At 39.9% G+C, this 19,905-nt stretch overlaps 1 protein-coding gene across 5 annotated transcripts in view; it reads left to right on the top strand.

The window, feature by feature from the left end:
- Window positions 1-19,905, top strand: part of rnf123 (ring finger protein 123) — a 166,637-nt gene that overhangs the window by 53,565 nt on the left and 93,167 nt on the right. For all 5 annotated transcript variants that reach the window (XM_039657263.2, XM_089118047.1, XM_039657261.2 and 2 more), the window contains exons 29-33: window positions 2,155-2,242; window positions 2,737-2,824; window positions 3,921-4,005; window positions 9,986-10,125; window positions 15,622-15,810. In XM_039657263.2, the coding sequence (XP_039513197.2) occupies window positions 2,155-2,242; window positions 2,737-2,824; window positions 3,921-4,005; window positions 9,986-10,125; window positions 15,622-15,810 (590 nt within the window). The remainder of the gene's footprint in view (window positions 1-2,154; window positions 2,243-2,736; window positions 2,825-3,920; window positions 4,006-9,985; window positions 10,126-15,621; window positions 15,811-19,905) is intronic.

Here is a 19,905-nt window from a genome sequence, read left to right as displayed (position 1 = left end):
CTTCAGCGTTGCCCATGCGACGCATTGCTGCTCAGCTGAGCCTTGAAAAGTTGAATCTCAAAGTTAAAAATAATTAACATCTTGTTTCATTACATCTCTTTTAATGAATCAGCTTTTTAAAACGTGTTCGTTTAATGAACGGTTCCATGACTCGCTCAAAGTCCGTTGTCATAACAATATGCGCGCTGAGTGAAAGTCTTTCAATGCGCATATACTGTAGACGCTGTTTAGTTTCGGTTACATTGGTTACTGAAAATGTCCTCGTTTTTGTCCACATCGTAAACTTTATTTATATAGCAACAAATACATATAAATTAAATAAATAAATAAATGGCGGTAATACCGCATATCGCGCTATTGAGCCACTTAACATTACCGCAAGGGAAATTCCATAACTGTGACAGCCCTATTCATCTGTCCGTTTGTTCATCCATCCGTCAATCCATCCTTCTGCCCATCCATTCATCTGTCTGTTTGTCCGTCCAACCATCCATCCATCCTTTTGCCCATCCATTCATCTGTCCCGTTTGTCCATCCATCCATCCATCCTTCTGGCCATCCATTCATCTGTCCGTTTGTCCATCTATCCTTCTACCCATCCATTCATCTCTCCGTTTGTCCATCCATCCATCCTTCTGCTCATCCATTCATCTGTCTGTTTGTTCATCCATCAGTCAATCCATCCTTTTGCACATCCATTCATCTGTCTGTTTGACCGTCCATCCATCCATCCATCCTTCTGCCCATCCATTCATCTGTCCGTTTGTTTATCCATCTGTGAATCCATCCTTTTGCCCATCCATTCATCTGTCCCGTTTGTCCATCCATCCATCCATCCTTCTGGCCATCCATTCATCTGTCCGTTTGTCCATCTATCCTTCTACCCATCCATTCATCTGTCCATTTGTCCATCCATCCATCCTTCTGCCCCTCCATTCATTTGTCTGTTTTTCCATCCATCCATCTGTCCATTCATTCTTCTGTCCATCATTCATCTGTTCATTTGTCCATCCATTCATCTGTCTGTTTCTTCATCCATCCATCCATCCATCTATCCATCCATCTATTTTTCTGTGTGTTCAGTGGACAGTCTATTTTTCCATCAGTCTGTCTGTCCATCCATCATCCAGTGGTCCATCTGACCATCTGTCCATCCATTCATCCATCATTCTGTCAATCTGTCCATCTACCCATCCTTTTGCCCATTCGTCCATTCAACTGTCTCTTTTTCCGTCCATCCTTTCGTCAATCAATTTAACCCTGCTATGATCTGTTCATTTTCCATCCTTCCACCTGTCCATCCATCTGTTCATTCATCCATCCATTTTTTCCTGCCATCGATCTTCTCCATCCTACTGCCTCTGTTAATATTCTGTTCTCATTAACTGCAGGAAAAGACTCCAAAAAAGCGAGCAACCCAAAAATACATAGAGTAATCAATTCGTTGGCTGTTTTAATGGGAATTCTTAAACCTAATATAGCCGTTGGCTCGTACCGTTCATCACTTCGGTTCATTTCTCACGTAAAGGTATAATTAAAAGCTTCCACTTTCAGCTCTCAGGCAACATGAAGTCATCTGCGTGATGAGTTGTAGCCACAGTATTTTCTTAATCCTGTTTAAGGTTAGGACTCTGAAATCATAAGCAATGTGCTATGCAAATGAACAGATGTTATTAGACATGACCCATTTGTTTAAATTGCATTTCATAAGCAGCCTTTTTATTATGTTCTCACTCTGTTATGCTGATTTCTTTGCATATTTATCTTGTTTTCTGCAGCCTCTGTGTTTCCTGTTTTTAATATGGATTAGTTTTACATTTCAGCTAGCTTTTATATCTGAATAGCCCTTCTTTTGTTGTTTTGTAATGATTGAATTTTGTTCTTTGCCTCTGTTTTCATCAAGGACTTTTTTTCCCAACAAAGGGAAACTGAGGTGTTAGGAAGCAATTGAAGCATCTTGTTTCATAAAAAATGGAAGTGAATGCAAATAGATATAACAACAATAATGCATGCGAATTATTAAAAGAGATGTGAATTGCCAGTTGCAACACATTTCATTTGTGTAGAGTAAACCAGGAAACTCACAGTGGGATTAGATCCTATTCATAAGGAATTGATTGAATCATTCTCTACCTATTTAATTTTCTTCCACAGATATCAAAGATTCACTGATGCAGGCTTTGGCCAGTTACGTCTGTTACCCACAATCCCTGCGTGCCGTCGAGAGGATCCCAGAAGAACAGTATGTGTTCAAGGCCAAGTTCTTGTTTTCAGAAACATACTCGGTGCACGTTTGCAAATGATGACGTGAATGATTTGATAATACACCATTAGCGCACAGTCCCTTCATAAATGTGTGTTTTTGTGTTAAACAGGATGTGTCATTGGGGTAGCTAATTTTAAAGTGCTAACATGGCACAACTTATGGTTATGTCATTGTTTTTGATGGTCATGTTTTGTTCTTTTTTTTTTTTGTTTGATGGTTGAAGGTTTTGTAGTGTTTTTGAAGGTTTTTGCCTTGCTTTGGAAAGTTAGTTTAGTATTTTTTGTTTTTGGATAGTTTGTAATGCTTTATCTTGCAACCTGATTCCTAAAAATGTCAAAACCAGCCAATTAGAGTGAATCTTGCCATTTTGAGAAAGCTCCTGCAAATTCACATGCAAGGTGGATGAGACAATCTACTTTTCTTTGGATCTGTACTTGATTTGTCAGTGCATTGTCGTTTATTTATCTCAGGCGGATGGCTATGATGAGGAACTTACTGGCTCCCTATGAACAGAGACCATGGGCTCAAACCAACTGGATCCTGGTTCGTCTTTGGAGGGTACGCTCCATTTGTTTGAATGCCTCGTACAACCCCCACTCCCTCCTTTCTTTTTTATCTTCTACTTGCCTTTCCACTCCCCCTATTATGCCATTAGATTCCAGCTCAGAATAGGGGCATTATAACAGTCTCTGCTGTTTCCATTCAACATTATGAAATGGGCCTGACAAACCAGCTACTCCCATTTAGTTGTTTAACATTTATTCTTCTCTCAGTAGAAAAAATGGGTCAATTGTTTTGTATCTCTTAAAGAAAGAGTTATTGGGTTTATTCATCCACAAATGTATGATTACGGGTCTGTTCTTGATCATTTTAAGAGTTCATTGGAGGATTGTTCTGTTGTTGTCGTCATTTTAATTTATGATAAAAATCACAGATTGTACAGAAAAGACTCTCTTTCCCTCTGCTCTTTTAGGCCACAAACACAGGCTAAAACGGGTTGACACTTATTTTCTGAGTTCTTAAACATGTCCTGTACACTTTTTATTAGGGATGCACCGATATGAACATTTTGGCCGATACCGATAATTCTTTATTTTTGAAAACCGATATATTGGCCGATAAATATAAATCCAAATTTGTGTGTAATTTGAGAGCCTGATTACAAAAAACAAACGCCTCATCAGCAAAAGCCACGTCCCAAACACATAATTATGATGTTCTTATTATAATTTTATGTAACCAATATGACATACTGAACCATATTTGATTCCAATCATATTTCAAGCAATTGAAAGCCATTATGTTGAACAGTACGCATATGAAGAGTCTCAGCTGAAGGAGATAATTCACTATTTATCGGCTTTAATATATCAGACAAATTCTACTATTGGGCAGATGATGATAACATTTCAAATAAACCGATATCGGCCGATGCTGATATATCTTGCATCACTACTTTTTACCATGTGTTAATGTAGTCATGGGTTATTTAATCCAGCTTGATTATTTACTTGAGTAACAGTCGGATTTTACAACAAATGTATTTCTGACTGCACTGAACAACTAGTTCACACTGTTTAGAGCTTAAAACATTTATTTGAATGCTGGTGTGGCTGTACGACGTGGTCTTATATTTTATTCCTCCTGCCTACAGGGTTGTGGCTTTGGCTACCGGTACACACGTCTTCCTCATCTGCTCAAGACCAAACCAGAGGACGCCAACCTGCCCAGCCTGCAAAGTGAGTGACTGCCCTGTCCTCCTCCATTTTTTTATTTTCAGCCCGTTTTCAAACTTAACAGTGTCTCCTGTCGCCAGTATTCTGCAATCTTTTCTTTTTGCCATTCTCTCTCTCTCTGGCTTTCTCTCTTCCAGTTGTCTTTATAGTTGTTGTATAATTTGATATTAAAAAACAAGTTTTAATTGGTTACAAATGTAATCAATATCTGAAGGAAAGCCCCCAAAGGCATTACACTGAATATGATGAAAGCACTGAATAGACAAAAACTGGCTTTAGAAGTGTATGCTAATGGGATCTATCTGAGTCTGTCTCGTTAAACTCAATTTTATTGATGACCAAGTCAAAACCCCAAAAATACTAGATGCAGACTCATTTATTTAATCTGTCAAAGCATGAACACTCATTAATCATCATAACCACCTCATAAATAGTAATGTCAATCATTAAAAAGTTTTTCTTAGAGATTTCCTTGAATGCTGTCAGCGAATTAGAGTACGTTTGTTTGTTAGATCCTTGCTAAGTATACCGATACTGATATGATGCTACTGTTGTAACAATAACCGTTATGTATGCCGGGATATTTTTTTTTTTATTCGTTTATTTACATATAGTGTTCATTTATTAATTAATTCAATTAAAAATGGGTAAGAGCTTTGCAGATTTACTTTTATATTTCCATAAATTATATACTTATATTTCCATACATTTAATTAATATTTATACTTTATTGCTATTGTTGATAGCAGGTTTAAATGATTGAGTTTAATGAATGCAGTCAACACCACAAAGGGATTGACATGCTGTGGGAAAAGGTCCAAATAATGTCATTTCTGTCTGGGTATTAACTAAATATTCAATTTTTAACATTCTCTAACAGGGTTGCAGTCAAATCAATTGAAAATCATTTCAGCAGAGTATTTACAAATGCTGCATGCACATTTCAGTGAGCGGACACTAAGATTACGATTTGTTTTGGCACCCATCTGACATCAAATTATGTTTGTTCTTTGTTCCTGTTCCTGGAATCTAAATCCCCACTGACATTATTAGGATGTTTTAATACATAATGCTGGGATTTTACCAGAGCGGTTTTGACACCATGCCGTTCTACCGAGTGACTGTAAAAAGTCTCCTTGCTTCTAACTCATTAAAGTCAAACTTTGCACCTTCATGCACACACACGCAGTCTCACTGAGGACGTGCCTATTAACTCGTCCATTATTTCTTTCAGCAGCCTGCCAAATCAATACTATCCAAGAGACTTTCCATTAAGTCAAACCATCCATTGCATCAACAGAGATATTTCCCTTTATCAATTTACTTTAAAGCTCTGAATTCAATCACTCACAGTTGAGTACATAAAAGATGACCCTCTCAGTGTATTGGCAGGTCCTTCAGGAAACAGTAATTCTGGATGGTAAAAACATGTGAACTGACGTCATGCAAGTCCCTTGTTGCTTTTAAAGGTGATTTTTACTTCAGTGATGTGGCGTATTTAAGAGGGAAACAACAGGATGTTCAATAAAAAAAAAAAACATGTACTGTGGGACTCTATATCATCTATCAGGAATTGATTGGATTGTCAGAAGGGTCGATTTGCATACCAAAGAGAGGCTTGTAGTGCTTAATCAGGAGGCCAATGCTTAGCAGAGGGAATAAATTGCAAAGTTGTCTTTGTGGTAGGACACTTGTCTTGACACTTGAGCTTGTCTTGTACTTGATGCATGAATTGCTTCCCTGGTCTGATGAGTCTTGTCTCAATGCTAATTTCATATTTTTCCACTCTCATTTGCATGACGCCCAGGGGATTTGTCAGTTGCTAGCTTTCAAAGTAAGTTTTGTTCCCATTTGTTAGTTTTCACCTTTTTCTGACCCTTATTAAACGTCATCCAGACTTAAGCGTTTAGGATCGTGTCCACATGACCATTTATCCAGTCGTAAAACTAGTTATAGCGCTTTTCTGTACCATTTTAGTCCCTTCTAGCCATGCCTTGTCTTTGCCAGTAGTTTGCTTCCCATCCCCCACCCCCCCTGTAATTGTGCCAATTATCATGTAATTAATGTGTCACCTCTGTGTCCTACTCCAAATGATTAGTTAATTATGCTGCTCAAAATACTGACCACAGTCTAAATTCAAATATTTATCAGATCAACATTCAATATGCCAAAACATTTACCACAGTGCTACTTAACTACTTGACTCAGTGATCCAGTTGCAGTAGTTCCCTGGTTTGAAAGATACTCATCTTTTAGGGGGGCTTTAAATCTCCTGTCGTCAATTGCAACTGCATGGAAATGAACGACCAACACATTTGGCAAAATATATGCTTTTGTGTTTCATAGGAAAATCAATGCAGGCTTGAGTTGACACAAGGGTGAAGTAATCTTTTAAAGGTTTTCCCATCCATTTTGTTTATCGGATCCTACCTTAAAGCAATTTCAAATTGAATTGACTCCGCAGTTTCAGTGATTGCTTGCCTCTCAATGCCTGGAGTTCTGAAACATGTGTGCCGTCACTGCCGTGCCATAGCTGCCTACTGCCTGGTCTCGCTTATGGCCTTTCTTTCTATGTTTACTCCTGCCTTATTGCCCCTGAGCCCTTATTTTCCAAGCTGCCACTTACACGGACTTCATCTAATTAAACATAAAGGTTGCATCTCTATCGGAGACCTGCACCTCAGCGTCTAATGATTAGCTTTATTTAGAGCTTTATTGCCATTGCTTGCTCCTGCTTTTAACACTGTGCTCCAAGGCTTTTAGTATGTTTGCGATCCCTGTACTTTTCTAGATAAGGTATTAAATTACCCAGTGTCCTCTTTGTGTGCATATAATGAGAGAGAGTGCCCTTTGTGTGTTGACCAGATGCGGTCAGATAGCAGTAATAGAACGTCAAGGGGGCGGGGGCGATGATTTCCAATCAGCCCTCTGTTTTGTGGTTTCGTTACTTTGTTATTTGGTGTCGTCATTCTGTTCCAATGCAATGTGCAGAACTGGTATTTGTCTCATTATTCAGTATTCTATTCATTGTCATGGGTTGAATGAGGAAAAAAGTTTTCATGGAAACATGGTTGTTATTTGCTTCAAGGTGTTCTCATGTGAGCTGAGATTATTATGATTAGACAGACTGTGATGAAACGACCGCTCTCATCAGCACTACCCCAAATCCCTTCAGTTGCCTCACCTCAGGGCACAATCACAGTCCCTGTTGGGCAGCGGTAATGATGCATACCTGAATAGCACTTCATCACTACTGCCTTTTAAATAGAGCATGTCTCTCTTCAAGAGACTGATATGTTCCCTAGTGCATGCCCAATGGTTTCCCCGTAGGTCCAGGAAGGAAGCGGGAAGGGAATCCCATTTCACCAGAAGTAGTCAACTTACTTGCTTTCCAAGACAAGTTACTCATTTCAGCTGACTGACCAAGAGACCAATTGTGTAATGAGGAATAGCTGAAGTATCTAACACCTCATCATTGTTGCCCAGTGCATGCACAATGGTTTCCCTGCATGTCCAGGAATGAAGCGGGAAGGGAATCCCATTTCGCCATAAGTAGTCACCTTACTTGCTTTCCAAGACAAGTTACACATTTCAGCTGACTGACCAAGAAACCAATTGTGTAATGAGGAATAGCTGAAGTAACTAACACCTCATCATTGTTGCCCAGTGCATGCACAATGGTTTCCCTGCATGTCCAGGAATGAAGCGGGAAGGGAATCCCATTTCGCCATAAGTAGTCACCTTACTTGCTTTCCAAGACAAGTTACACATTTCAGCTGACTGACCAAGAAACCAATTGTGTAATGAGGAATAGCTGAAGTAACTGACACCTCATCATTGTTGCCCAGTGCATGCACAATGGTTTCCCTGCATGTCCAGGAATGAAGCAGGAAGGGAATCCCATTTCACCAGAAGTAATCAACTTACTTGCTTTCCAAGACAAGTTACAGATTTCAGCTGACTGACCAATGGGGTTTTTCCACTACACCAGGGGTGCCCAACCCTGCTCCTGCTGATCGACTGTCCTGCACAGATCGGCTCAGCTCGTCTTTGTTTGGTTTTCCACTGTGTAAAATTTGTACCTGTTCCTGCTTTCGGGTACTTTTTACACCAGGGGTGCCCAACCCTGCTCCTGCCGATCGACTGTCCTGCACAGTTCATCTCCAACCCTAATTAAACACACCTACCTTTAATTTTCCAAATGACCCTGAAGACCTTAATTGGTTGCTTCAGGTGTGTTTGATTAGGGTTGGAGATAAACTGTGTAAGACAGTCGATCGGCAGGAGCAAGGTTGGGCGACTTAACTCGGCTCAGCTCGTCTTTGTTTGGTTTTCCACTGTGTAAAATTTGTACCTGTTCCTGCTTTCGGGTACTTTTTTACACCAGGGGTGCCCAACCCTGCTCCTTCCGATCGACTGTCCCGCACAGTTCATCTCCAACCCTAATTAAACACACCTACCTTTAATTTCCAAATGACCCTGAAGACCTTAATTGGTTGCTTCAGGTGTGTTTGATTAGGGTTGGAGATAAACTGTGTAGGACAGTCGATCGGCAGGAGCAAGGTTGTGCAACTCGGCTCAGCTCGTCTTTGTATGGTTTTCCACTGTGTAAAAGTTGTACCTGTTCCTGCTTTCGGGTACTTTTTTTGTAGTATTGCTAAGGGAATACTAAAATGTTACACAAAAACAATGCCGACTGAGAGAATCGTCAACATTCACTGCGTCATCATTACACGCGCCAGATGGAGTATCCAGAATAACCCCGCTATTTTTAAATAGTTTGGCCAGAGATAGTTACTAAACTAACTACTATTATTATGGCAACTCGGAAGAATACGCCGTGGTCAGACGAGGAGGTTCAGACTTTCCTTTGTTTGGTGGCCAAAGAGAGGATCCAGCGAGAGATTGATAGAGCAACGAGGAACAAAAGGTTTCACTATGACGACAGGGTACTATTTGTGGCGGTACTGTCTGCAATGGAAAACGGAAGAAAAGCGAGCCGAGGCAAGCCGAGTCGAGCTGGTACTGGTGATGGAAAAGCGCCACAAGAGACCAGTTGTGTGATGAGGAGTAGCTGAAATATCTAACACCTCATCATTAATGCCCAGTGCATGCACAATGGTTTCCCCGTAGGTCCAGGAATGCAGTGGGAAAATAATCCCTTGACACCAGAATAGAGTCAGTTTACGCACTTTGCAAGAACGAGCTAGACCAACTAAGAGGCCGACCATGTGATGAGGTGCATCTGTAATTATCACCTTGGCACTGTTGCCTTTAAATGCAGAGCATGCCTTTCCTCAAGAGACTGGTCTCAATGCTGCACGTTTTCTTGTTGGTCCAAGAAAGGACCTGGCAGTTAATACTACACTACCAGAGAGTTTCCCTCCTGAGTTTCTGGGACAAAAGCACATGTTGCAGCTGACCGATCAGCTCACTTTGAACCACGCAGGTTCAAGAAGGGTGCTGGCATCTAGTCCCCAACTGACTGGCTTACTTTCCTTGGAAAGCCAAGTTTTCACAGTCAGACGAAATGTCTATAAATTGTACCTTCAGGGTAAAATACCTTGCAACTGGGGGAGAAGTCTCGGGTAGACCTTTGTGCATTTACAAGATACAAAGGACTACCTTTGAGGGTGCCTTTATTAACACTTCTAGATTTTCATGGTCTGGTTAAAGTGAGGACACCACATGCTCTTTCAGTTCAACTTCATTCTCCCATGTACACTTGATTTCCCTTTTTTAATGTTTTAAAATAATTTCCAATAAATGCCTCTCTTGGCCTCTTTGTCTTTGCTCATCCAGCCACATGATGTAAGTGTTGCTAGTCTGGTTTTATTGCAAAGCAAGAAGGTATTGTGATCACATTAAGAGCACTGTATATCCTAAACTAAGGGGGGGAAATGCTGGGACATTGACTGGTCCACATTTTATCGTATTCATAAACAGAAATTGGATAAATGTGCTTTTCCCTGATTGGTTACAGAGCCCTGTCCATCACTTCTACTGCAGAGACACATGGCTGAACTCCTTAGTCAAGACAAAGACATGGCTGCCAGTTTCCTCAATAGCGTCTTAAACCAGCTCAACTGGGCCTTTTCCGAATTCATCGGCATGATACAGGAGGTAAGAAACTTTCGCCGTCTCACCACTTTTTTCTCTCTCACTTTTTTCTAATATGCTAAACAGCAGAAAATTCAACCCCAAACTCCAGAAGCCAGAAGTGTAAACCCATTGAAACAAACAGCAATTTTTTGAGAGCACCAGAGAGCCAGAGTAAATGTTTCTTTAACCAAAATGGCAGTTTTTTTTAAAGTGCCACTATTATGCCATTTTAAAGGCTCTATGTCCTACAACATTCTCCTAATATACATTGTACATCACCACTTTTTTCAATGATTCTCAAACGACTCGATAGATGAATCAGTCTTTTTAAATCCCTCCTTTCCATGAGCCTGGACTCTGGTCTGATTGGCCAGATGACCCAGTCTGTTGTGATTGATCTACCACTTACAGCGTATTTCGGAAACTTAAGTTTTGTATGAAAGCTTCTAAAAGCTCACCGATTGTTCACACTGTAAAGACAATAACGATGACATTGCTAACCTCCATCGCAAGGACGACTTGAGCAAGATGTTCTCAGTAATACACTACTGAGTTTGAGGTACATTATGAGATGTTGCAACTGTAATTCCTCACCATCAGGATTAAGAAGAGTGTCCATCAATAAACCAATGTGTACATTTCTAATTTATTGCGGTGCACATGCAGGAAATGTATCAATAACGGTGCATACATTAGTACGTTATTGACTATCGTAAATGCCTGATTTAAAGGTATAGCGGAGGATCTTTCCGAATTTTAGAGAAGACCCGCCCTCTCCATTTTTTTTAAAAAATGCACATGCACAAACACAACACTCTTGCTCCCGAGAGGGAACGCCTATTACGCCTTACACAATTATTATGTTGCAAATTATAAACTAACTCAAAAACATTCATAAAAAAGACAAAAGTAAAATGCCCTTCCGTGTTTTATTTACTTATTATACTGATCGATTGAGTGACCGAGGACTCAAGACATGATATGTACAACCCTTTATCACACGAAATACGTTCTGAGGAAACTATTTTGCAAATCGCAATTACGTTACATGGCAACATATAAGCAGTGCTATTACGTTGGTCCTTAACCTAATATGTCTCATTGTTAATACGTAGGTATTAATACGTAATTTTTATACATAGTTGCATATGTAATGGAGAAGTAGCTTGTTGCATTTGTGTAATAATAAACACACAAGGTTTTAGAATATTTCAGCGTGATACCATTTGGTCAAAAGGCTACTTTAGACAAATTGAGATGTTTACCGTGTCTATGCGGTGCATGACTTGTGCCAGGGCTATATTGCTAAGTAGCTTGCATTTAACTTTTACTAGTGATTTTAAATGGATTTAAATAGTATAGACTACCCACCCGGAAAAAGAAAATCATCTGCTATACCTTTAACATAAACGTTTGTAAAACAAATCTGGCTCCATCCTTTATCTTTACTGAAAATAGTAAGAACAACAGACAGTCTGCATTTATAGACACAGTTTGAGGTAATAACAGTAATAACGTGAGTTAGTCTTTTAGCAGGAAACATACACAATATAAGACACAAAATTACATATTTTAATCAGCCGGTAGAAAATATATACATCAATTACTATGCAATCTGGTCCAAATAAACGGAGTACTGATCCGTCTTTCAAAAGCAAGATTCGCTGTTTGCGAATCCCACATTGAACTCAGAGATTTGAGAAGCAGTCGTCAGTAAAATGACGTTTGAGGGCTGGTCAAGTTGTTCTCGGACAGACAACGCACAACATAGGCGGGCATTATGCAAATGTCTTTTCTTGTTACATTGAATCGAATTACGTCGAAACGTCTCATTAAGGTGGTTCAGAGTCGATTCTTTCTTTTTGGAGGCAATAGCTTTATTTTAGTTAGCTTAAATTTGCGGAACGTTTACATTCACAAACAGTTATATTTCACACTGCATGAAAGTACTGGTTTAAATTTAAACTCCTCCGCCCGCTGATTAGCCCTGCAATGCTGTAACTTTGCACTAACTCAATCAGAGCCTGTACATTATATATAATTACAATGTAATCATGACTTCCACTTAATATTTGAACTGAATTACCACCATCTTGCATTTTCAGGGTAAAATGATTCTTTGCAAAGTGCAAGTTACTTAGTCTTTGAAATGTTCATTAGCGTTTGATTGTGTTGATAAGAAGTGCCTAATAACAAGACCTCTGCAACTTTTGAAGAAAATGTGAGTGATGTTTACACATGCAAATATTAATACCGCAATGCTAACGTTTTCTGAGTGTTTGCTAAAGCATTGTGGCTGCCAGGTTATGGCTATGTGCTTGCTTAAGTGTTCTGAGTGGTCTTTGTAGGTATTCCAAGTTGTTTCTAGGCGGTTGCTAGAGTGTTCTAGTTGGTTGCTAGGGCATTGATAAGGCATTCTGACTAGCTGGTGGTGTGTTGATTGGCAGTTGATATGGTGTTTTGGTTGCTAGCACTTGGTAAGCATCTGCTATGATGTTGTGGGTCGTTCAAAGGGCTTTGCTTGTCGGTTACTGGAGTGTTTTTGATGGTCAGGGTGTTGCTAAGGTACAATTGCTAAGATGTTTTGAGTGCTTATTAGGTGGTTGTTATGAATTTCTTCATGGTTTCTAAGGGCATTGTTTGGCAGTTTCTATTCAGTTAGCAAGCCATTCTTAAAGTGATAGTATGCCTTTCTTCAACAAGCCACATGAATTGAGGTATCGTTCATGTTCATTGTACAAACATGGATGCAGACTACATTTAATTTATGTATAACCAAAGCCTAAAACTTAAAATGATATTAAACACTATTCTTTTGCTTCCTTGCAAGCACTGATATTTTCTTCAGGAAATGCAAATGTAGTTTACCTTGCATTTCATTCACCCCGTTAGCAACTTCACCCTGCACACTAATTTCAATTTGGACACCATGGAAAAAACCTTTTGGGAAGAGTAGCGTGCCGGCCCCTCCCATGGAAGGGTCATTACTAAACGCAGGCTTTGGAGTCTCAGGGGGAGATACAGAAGAAAGCAAAACCACTATGATCTATAATGGCTGTAAATTAAACCTCAGACGTGAAAGCACTTTCTCACCAGGCTTTATCCTCTACTCTTAAATCAGTGTCTTTCAGGAGAGCTGAAGCTCTGTAATTCTGCTTATTGCAGATTGGACTGTGATTCGTATACTACTTTGCCTGGAGGTTGACTGGCTCTTAGGAGCGCCTTTCATCTGCAATGATCCAGGCATTAAGAGGCAGCGGTCTCCAGGGGAATTTGTGATGTGTTTACTGCCTCAGTTTCAGACAGCGCTAAATTGGAATGACGGGTAGATGCAGGCCAGAATCTGATGAGAAATTCTTAGCATCAAGACACTTTTTTGTGAAGTTTTATGCCTAAAGAAAAGAAGAGTAAAATGTGTTTGGTGCTTATGAAAAACTCACTGACATCATGCTAGATGATTGAGGGTAGTTTACAAAGCATTGTTATCCAGTTGTTTTGAGTGCTTGCTATCACGTTGCTATGCAGTTAATAGGGTGTGCTGGGTGGTTGTTTGGTGGTTGCTGGGTGGATGCAGGGTTGTTGCTGGGTGGATGCAAGCTTTGTTGCTGGGTGGTTGTTGGGGGGTTGCTGGGTGGATGCAGGGTTGTTGCTGGGTGATTGTTGGGGGGTTGCTGGTTGGATGCAGGGTTGTTGCTGGTTGGACGCAAGCTTTGTTGCTGGGTGGTTGGGTGGTTGCTGGGTGGATGCTGGGAGGTTGCTGGGTGGATGCAGGATTGTTGCTGGGTGATTGTTGGGGGGTTGCTGGTTGGACGCAAGCTTTGTTGCTGGGTGGTTGTTGGGGGGTTGCTGGGAGGATGCAGTATTTGGGTGTTGCTGGGTGGTTGTTGGGGGTTGTTGGGTGGATGTAGGATTTGGGTGTTGCTGGGTGGCTGTTGGGGGTTGCTGGGTGGATGCAGGATTTGGGTGTTGCTGGGTGGTTGTTGGGGGGGTTGCTGGGTGGATGCAAGCTTGTTGCTGGGTGATTGTTGGGGGATTGCTGGTTGGATGCAGGGTTGTTGCTGGGTGGACGCAAGCTTGTTGCTGGGTGGATGCAGGGTTGTTGCTGGGTGATTGTTGGGGGGAAGCTGGGTGAACACAAGCTTGTTGCCAGGTGATTGTTGGGGGGTTGCTGGGTGGATGCATGGTTCTTGCTGGGTGGATGCAAGCTTTGTTGCTGGATGATTGTTGGGGGGTTGCTGGTTGGATGCAGGGTTGTTGCTGGGTGGATGCAGGATTGTTGCTGGGTGATTGTTGGGGGGAAGCTGGGTGAACACAAGCTTGTTGCCAGGTGATTGTTGGGGGGTTGCTGGGTGGATGCATGGTTCTTGCTGGGTGGATGCAAGCTTTGTTGCTGGGTGATTGTTGGGGGGTTGCTGGTTGGATGCAGGGTTGTTGCTGGGTGGATGCAGGATTGTTGCTGGGTGATTGTTGGGGGGTTGCTGGGTGGATGCTGGGTTGTTGCTGGGTGGATGCTGGGTTGTTGCTGGGTGATTGTTGGGGGGGTGCTGGGTGGATTCTGGGTTGTTGCTGGGTGGACGCAAGCTTTGTTGCTGGGTGGTTGTTGATGGGTTGCTGGGTGGATGCAAGCTTGTTGCTGGGTGATTGTTGGGGGGTTGCTGGGTGGATGCAAGGCTGTTGCTGGGTGATTGTTGGGTTGTTGCTGGGTGGATGCAAGCTTGTTGCTGGGTGATTGTTGGGGGGTTGCTGGTTGGATGCAGGGTTGTTGCTGGGTGGATGCAAGCTTGTTGATGGGTGATTGTTGGGGGTTGATGGATGGATGCTGGGTTGTTGCTGGGTGGATGCTGGGTTGTTGCCGGGTGATTGTTGGGGGGTTGCTGGGTGGATTCTGGGTTGTTGCTGGGTGGACGCAAGCTTTGTTGCTGGGTGGTTGTTGATGGGTTGCTGGGTGGATGCAAGCTTGTTGCTGGGTGATTGTTGGGGGGTTGCTGGGTGGATGCAAGGCTGTTGCTGGGTGATTGTTGGGTTGTTGCTGGGTGGATGCAAGCTTGTTGCTGGGTGATTGTTGGGGGGTTGCTGGTTGGATGCAGGGTTGTTGCTGGGTGGATGCAAGCTTGTTGATGGGTGATTGTTGGGGGTTGATGGGTGAACGCAAGCTTGTTGCTTGGTGAATGCAGGGTTGTTGCTGGGTGATTGTTGGGGGGTTGCTGGGTGAACACAAGCTAGTTGCTATGTGGATGCAAGCTTGTTTCTGGGTGATTGTTGGGGGGTTGCTGGGTGGATGCATGGTTCTTGCTGGGTGGATGCAAGCTTTGTTGCTGGGTGATTGTTGGGGGGTTGCTGGTTGGATGCAAGGTTGTTCCTGGGTGGATGCTGGGTGGTTGCAGAAGTATTCTGGGCTCATTGGGTCTAATTTTATATCATTCGGTACACCAAGTCATGCAGTCCTGTCTCAACAGTCTAATGATTTCTCTTTTGACTTTGTGCATCTTTTTATTGTTTCTTTATTTATTCTATCAGATCCAACAGGCAGCTGAGCGACCTGAGAGGAATTTCGTGGACACACGGCAGTTAAAGGTGTGCGCGACCTGTTTTGACCTCTCCGTCAGTCTGTTACGTGTCCTGGAGATGACCATCACTCTAGTGCCGGAAATATTCCTGGACTGGGCCCGCCCCTCCGCTGAGCTGCTGCTGCGCCGATTGGCTCAGGTGAGTGTGATTAACAGCCGAGATGTGTTCTGAAGATGCTGTTCTGAATTCTAAAGTGACATTCAAAACTTGCAAAAGTGCAAAGTAAAGTGAAATTAATTTTATGTTCACCATTAAGATTTTTCTAAAGCAGTTTCATGCAGAACCCTTAGAGTTAATGATCCTGTTTGAAGCAATTATACATTGGCTATTAAACATAAGATTTCTGTTTTTTATTTTCTCAGATGCTCGCAATTCACAGGTTTTTCAAAACCTAAATTATTAACAACGCTGAAAAAATGTATGAACCTCATTCAAACAATCTGCTTCAAATGAGGTCATATTATGAAAAAATATATTTTTTTCATAATATGACCTATATATTATAAAAAAAGTTATTTTTATCTTTTGAAATAAGGTGTCAGTTTTCTATGTAGAGCTAGACTAGTCTACTGTATGTGCAGACAAAGAAGCCAGGAACTCTCTCTCAAGTCTATTGTTATTTTATTATTTTTTATATGCTGTTATTTATTAATAATTTGGATTTTAGTTTAAGTTTTAATAATTTTATTATTTATATCTTTTTTTTAAGTTTGGATTTTTTATCTAATATTTATATTTGATTTAATTTAATTTTTAAATAGCATGATTAATTTGAATTGGTGTATTTTTGTTTTCAATATCAACACTGATTCAGTCCATTCAGACTATTTATTGCAACTAAACTGAAGAAATCGCCAAGATTGACATACAGCAGCACACAAACATATATATATATATATATATATATATATATATATATATATATATATATATATATATATATATAGGGCTGTCAAACGATTAATCGAGATTAATCGCATCCAAAATAAAAGTTTGTGTTTAGATAATATATATGGGTGCACTGTGTATAATTATTTTACATATATAAATACACACACACTCTTGTATATATTTAAGAAATATTTTCATGTATATACTGTATATAGATTTATATATAATTTATATTATATATAAATATAAATATTTTATACATAAATAATATATTTTTCTTAAATATACATGCATGTGTGTGTGTATATATATATATATATATATATATATATATATATAAATAATTATACACAGTGCACCCACATATATTATGTAAACACAAACTTTTATTTTGGATATGATTAATCGCGATTAATCGTATTTCATGTTATGCCCAAAAGACACCCATTACTCATTAGGAGAATAGGGACAACCCTTTTAGACCAAGCGCCGGAAACGCCGACCATTTTTCCCTTCTTTAAACTGGCAAAAGTGGATTTGGACACACGCTAAGTGCACTTTAGACCATGTGCTTAGATCGTTGAAACAGGGCCCATATGGGGTATTAGCCAATCAGAGATCATTTAGATTTAGAGGTCTTAAAGGTACAGTTGCAGAAACTATTTAGTATTATAATGCTTCAAAGTTGGGATTTTTTTGTCCCTCTTTGTGTTGTACCTCATTCGCATGTATTCTTTTAGTGAGTTGGGTGCTTCGGCAGTGGAGACATCATATGACAAACAAGACTATCAATGGAGCCATTTTTTTTTTCTGAACTCCTCCCAAAATGTTATTAAATTGTAGAGTATAGCCAAAATAGCATAAAATGTTACAATTCATCTTGCACAAAAAAATCTGTATTTGATGAAAGCTAATGGTCTGGATTGATCCATAAATGAAGTCCTTTTATTAAATGTGAATGTTCTTATAAGGGTGATGGAGAAGAGAACCGTCATTATTAGCAAAAGGATGAAAGTCATTTGATGCTTTTTTACATTTATGGACACCGTCAATAAGCAAACACTCAAAAAATGTGTGTGGAAAATAGGGCGCACTTTGGTCTCCGATTACTTATAAACCATTAGAGGAACAAAACCTGTGTTGTTGTTGTTTTTATACATGTGACTTTCTATGGCATTAGTGAATAAACTTAAACAATCTTATTCTGTTCGCTTCATGTTCTTAGTTTGTCTCAATTTTACACATTTGAGTGTTGACTGTACAACCCAAGTTGTAACAAAAATTATTAAAATATTATAGGAAATATCAGTTAACAATATTCATTAATTAACAATAACATAAATAAAAATGAAGGAATGTTTGCATTGAACTCTTTTTTTCATTTTGATGTACATTCTAATTATTATTGCTCACAAATCACAAAAATCTGTTTTTTAAACTGTATCTACACATCAAAAAGTGTAGCAACAGGGTTAAAAACATTTGCAAAACATCATATAAAATACATGAAAAAGAGACCTTATATACTATTTTATTATTTCAATTAATTATTACTACATCCTAAACTTAATTATCATTTAACATTTAATATTTTCAGTACATCCTCATTTTCTGATGCTGTTTTGTACTCATGGAAAGTGCCATGCAAATGAGGTGCAAGTGTGTATTGTTCTCGGGGCCACTGCATGTTTTCAAGGCCTCGATTACAGAGAAGGCTTTGAAAGTGTATTTTCCGGTGGGTGTTTTCTCAGTGCTTACATGAGCTCTGTTCCCAGCAGAGCGTCCATTCACCTGCGGCTTGTCATCAGGCTTTAACTGAAGCACACCTGTGAGTGCAGCAGGCGTCCACACGTCCTTGAAGAGCAGAACCCATCCATTTACAACATTTCCCTGTCCCCTATTTTTAAATACAGTTACATCCATTGTGCTAAGTTTTCACACTTTTTAGAGTGGAGTACCCCATGACACATTTTAACACGCACACCTTCTTCATTAAGGAACAAATTTGCTCCCTTAAATTGATTTTTCCAGTGCATTTTTTACCTTTATAATAGATTTATAAAATAAACAATAAAGGGTTAAATTTGTGATAAATTTACAAAGGGACGTTGTCGAGAGCGGCATTAATGTAGACTGCGCGCCATCTATCATATGCACCGTGCTTGTGTGGATGCAGTCAGTTTTGACCGCAAAAGACGAGGTCATTTGATTGGATGACTTGTATTTATGCATTTTACTATGGAGCAAATGGGCTATATGCACGCATAAGTTCCGCATTTGACGTAAGGATGCTCGTCCATTTCCGGTTGTGTAGATTAAAGCGGAGGAAAACCGGAGAAAACGGGATTATGGCAGAGTCTTCAATATTTACTGTCCTCCCGTCTTTGAAACGAAACGTACATATGTTTAGATGTAATTTTATATATAGTTATGTTTATTTAATATAATTTTAAAAAGAAGCATAAACACAACGAGGGGTGTCTGTTTTATCTGTTTTTGTGACTAACGTTTCATTAGTATAACCAAATTCTCGGTATTGCATTGGACTCTATGATCGGCGGAAGTTATCGAGCATCCTTAAACCTTCACCGGAAATAACGCCGTGCATAGAGCCCATTATGTGCCAATATTAAACAAACAAATCCAGCATTTTCCAAACAAACTCGATCTGCTTTGCAAAGAAAAACTCGACTCGCAAACAAACAGAAAGTAATTGGCAAAAACAAAGGTCAATTTGAGCAAAAATGCACTGGAATAAACAGTATTGTGTTTTACAAATATAAAGAAATGAGCTTAGAGAATAGGCTATGTCACAAATAAATACAAACCATCCAACAAATTGAATGTAACCTAATACCAAATGTAACAAATACCAAATCTAGTGCATACAAATACAAACAGCAGATGGTGTTAAAATAGGGGATTTGCGAGTCGAGTTTTCGTTTGCAAAGGAAGATCGAGTTTGTTTGCGAGTCGAGTTTTCGTTTGCAAAACATCAAGTTTGATTGAGAGTCGAGTTTTCGTTTGCAAAACAGATCGACTTTGTTTGTGAGTCGAGTTTTCGTTTGCAAAGCAAGATCGAGTTTGTTTGCGAGTCGAGTTTTCGTCTGCAAAGCAAGATCGAGTTTATTTGCGAGTCGAGTTTTTCTTTGCAAAACAGATCTAGTTTGTTTGCGAGTCGAGTTTTCGTTTGCAAAGGAAGATCGAGTTTGTTTGCGAGTCGAGTTTTCGTCTGCAAAGCAAGATCGAGTTTATTTGCGAGTCGAGTTTTCGTCTGCAAAGCAAGATCGAGTTTATTTGCGAGTCAAGTTTTTCTTTGCAAAACAGATCTAGTTTGTTTGC

Source organism: Pimephales promelas, chromosome 2 (genome assembly GCF_988280905.1).
Source record: "Pimephales promelas chromosome 2, fPimPro1.hap1.1, whole genome shotgun sequence".
NCBI lineage: Eukaryota > Metazoa > Chordata > Actinopteri > Cypriniformes > Leuciscidae > Pimephales > Pimephales promelas.
This window is presented reverse-complemented; position numbering and strand designations above follow the sequence as displayed.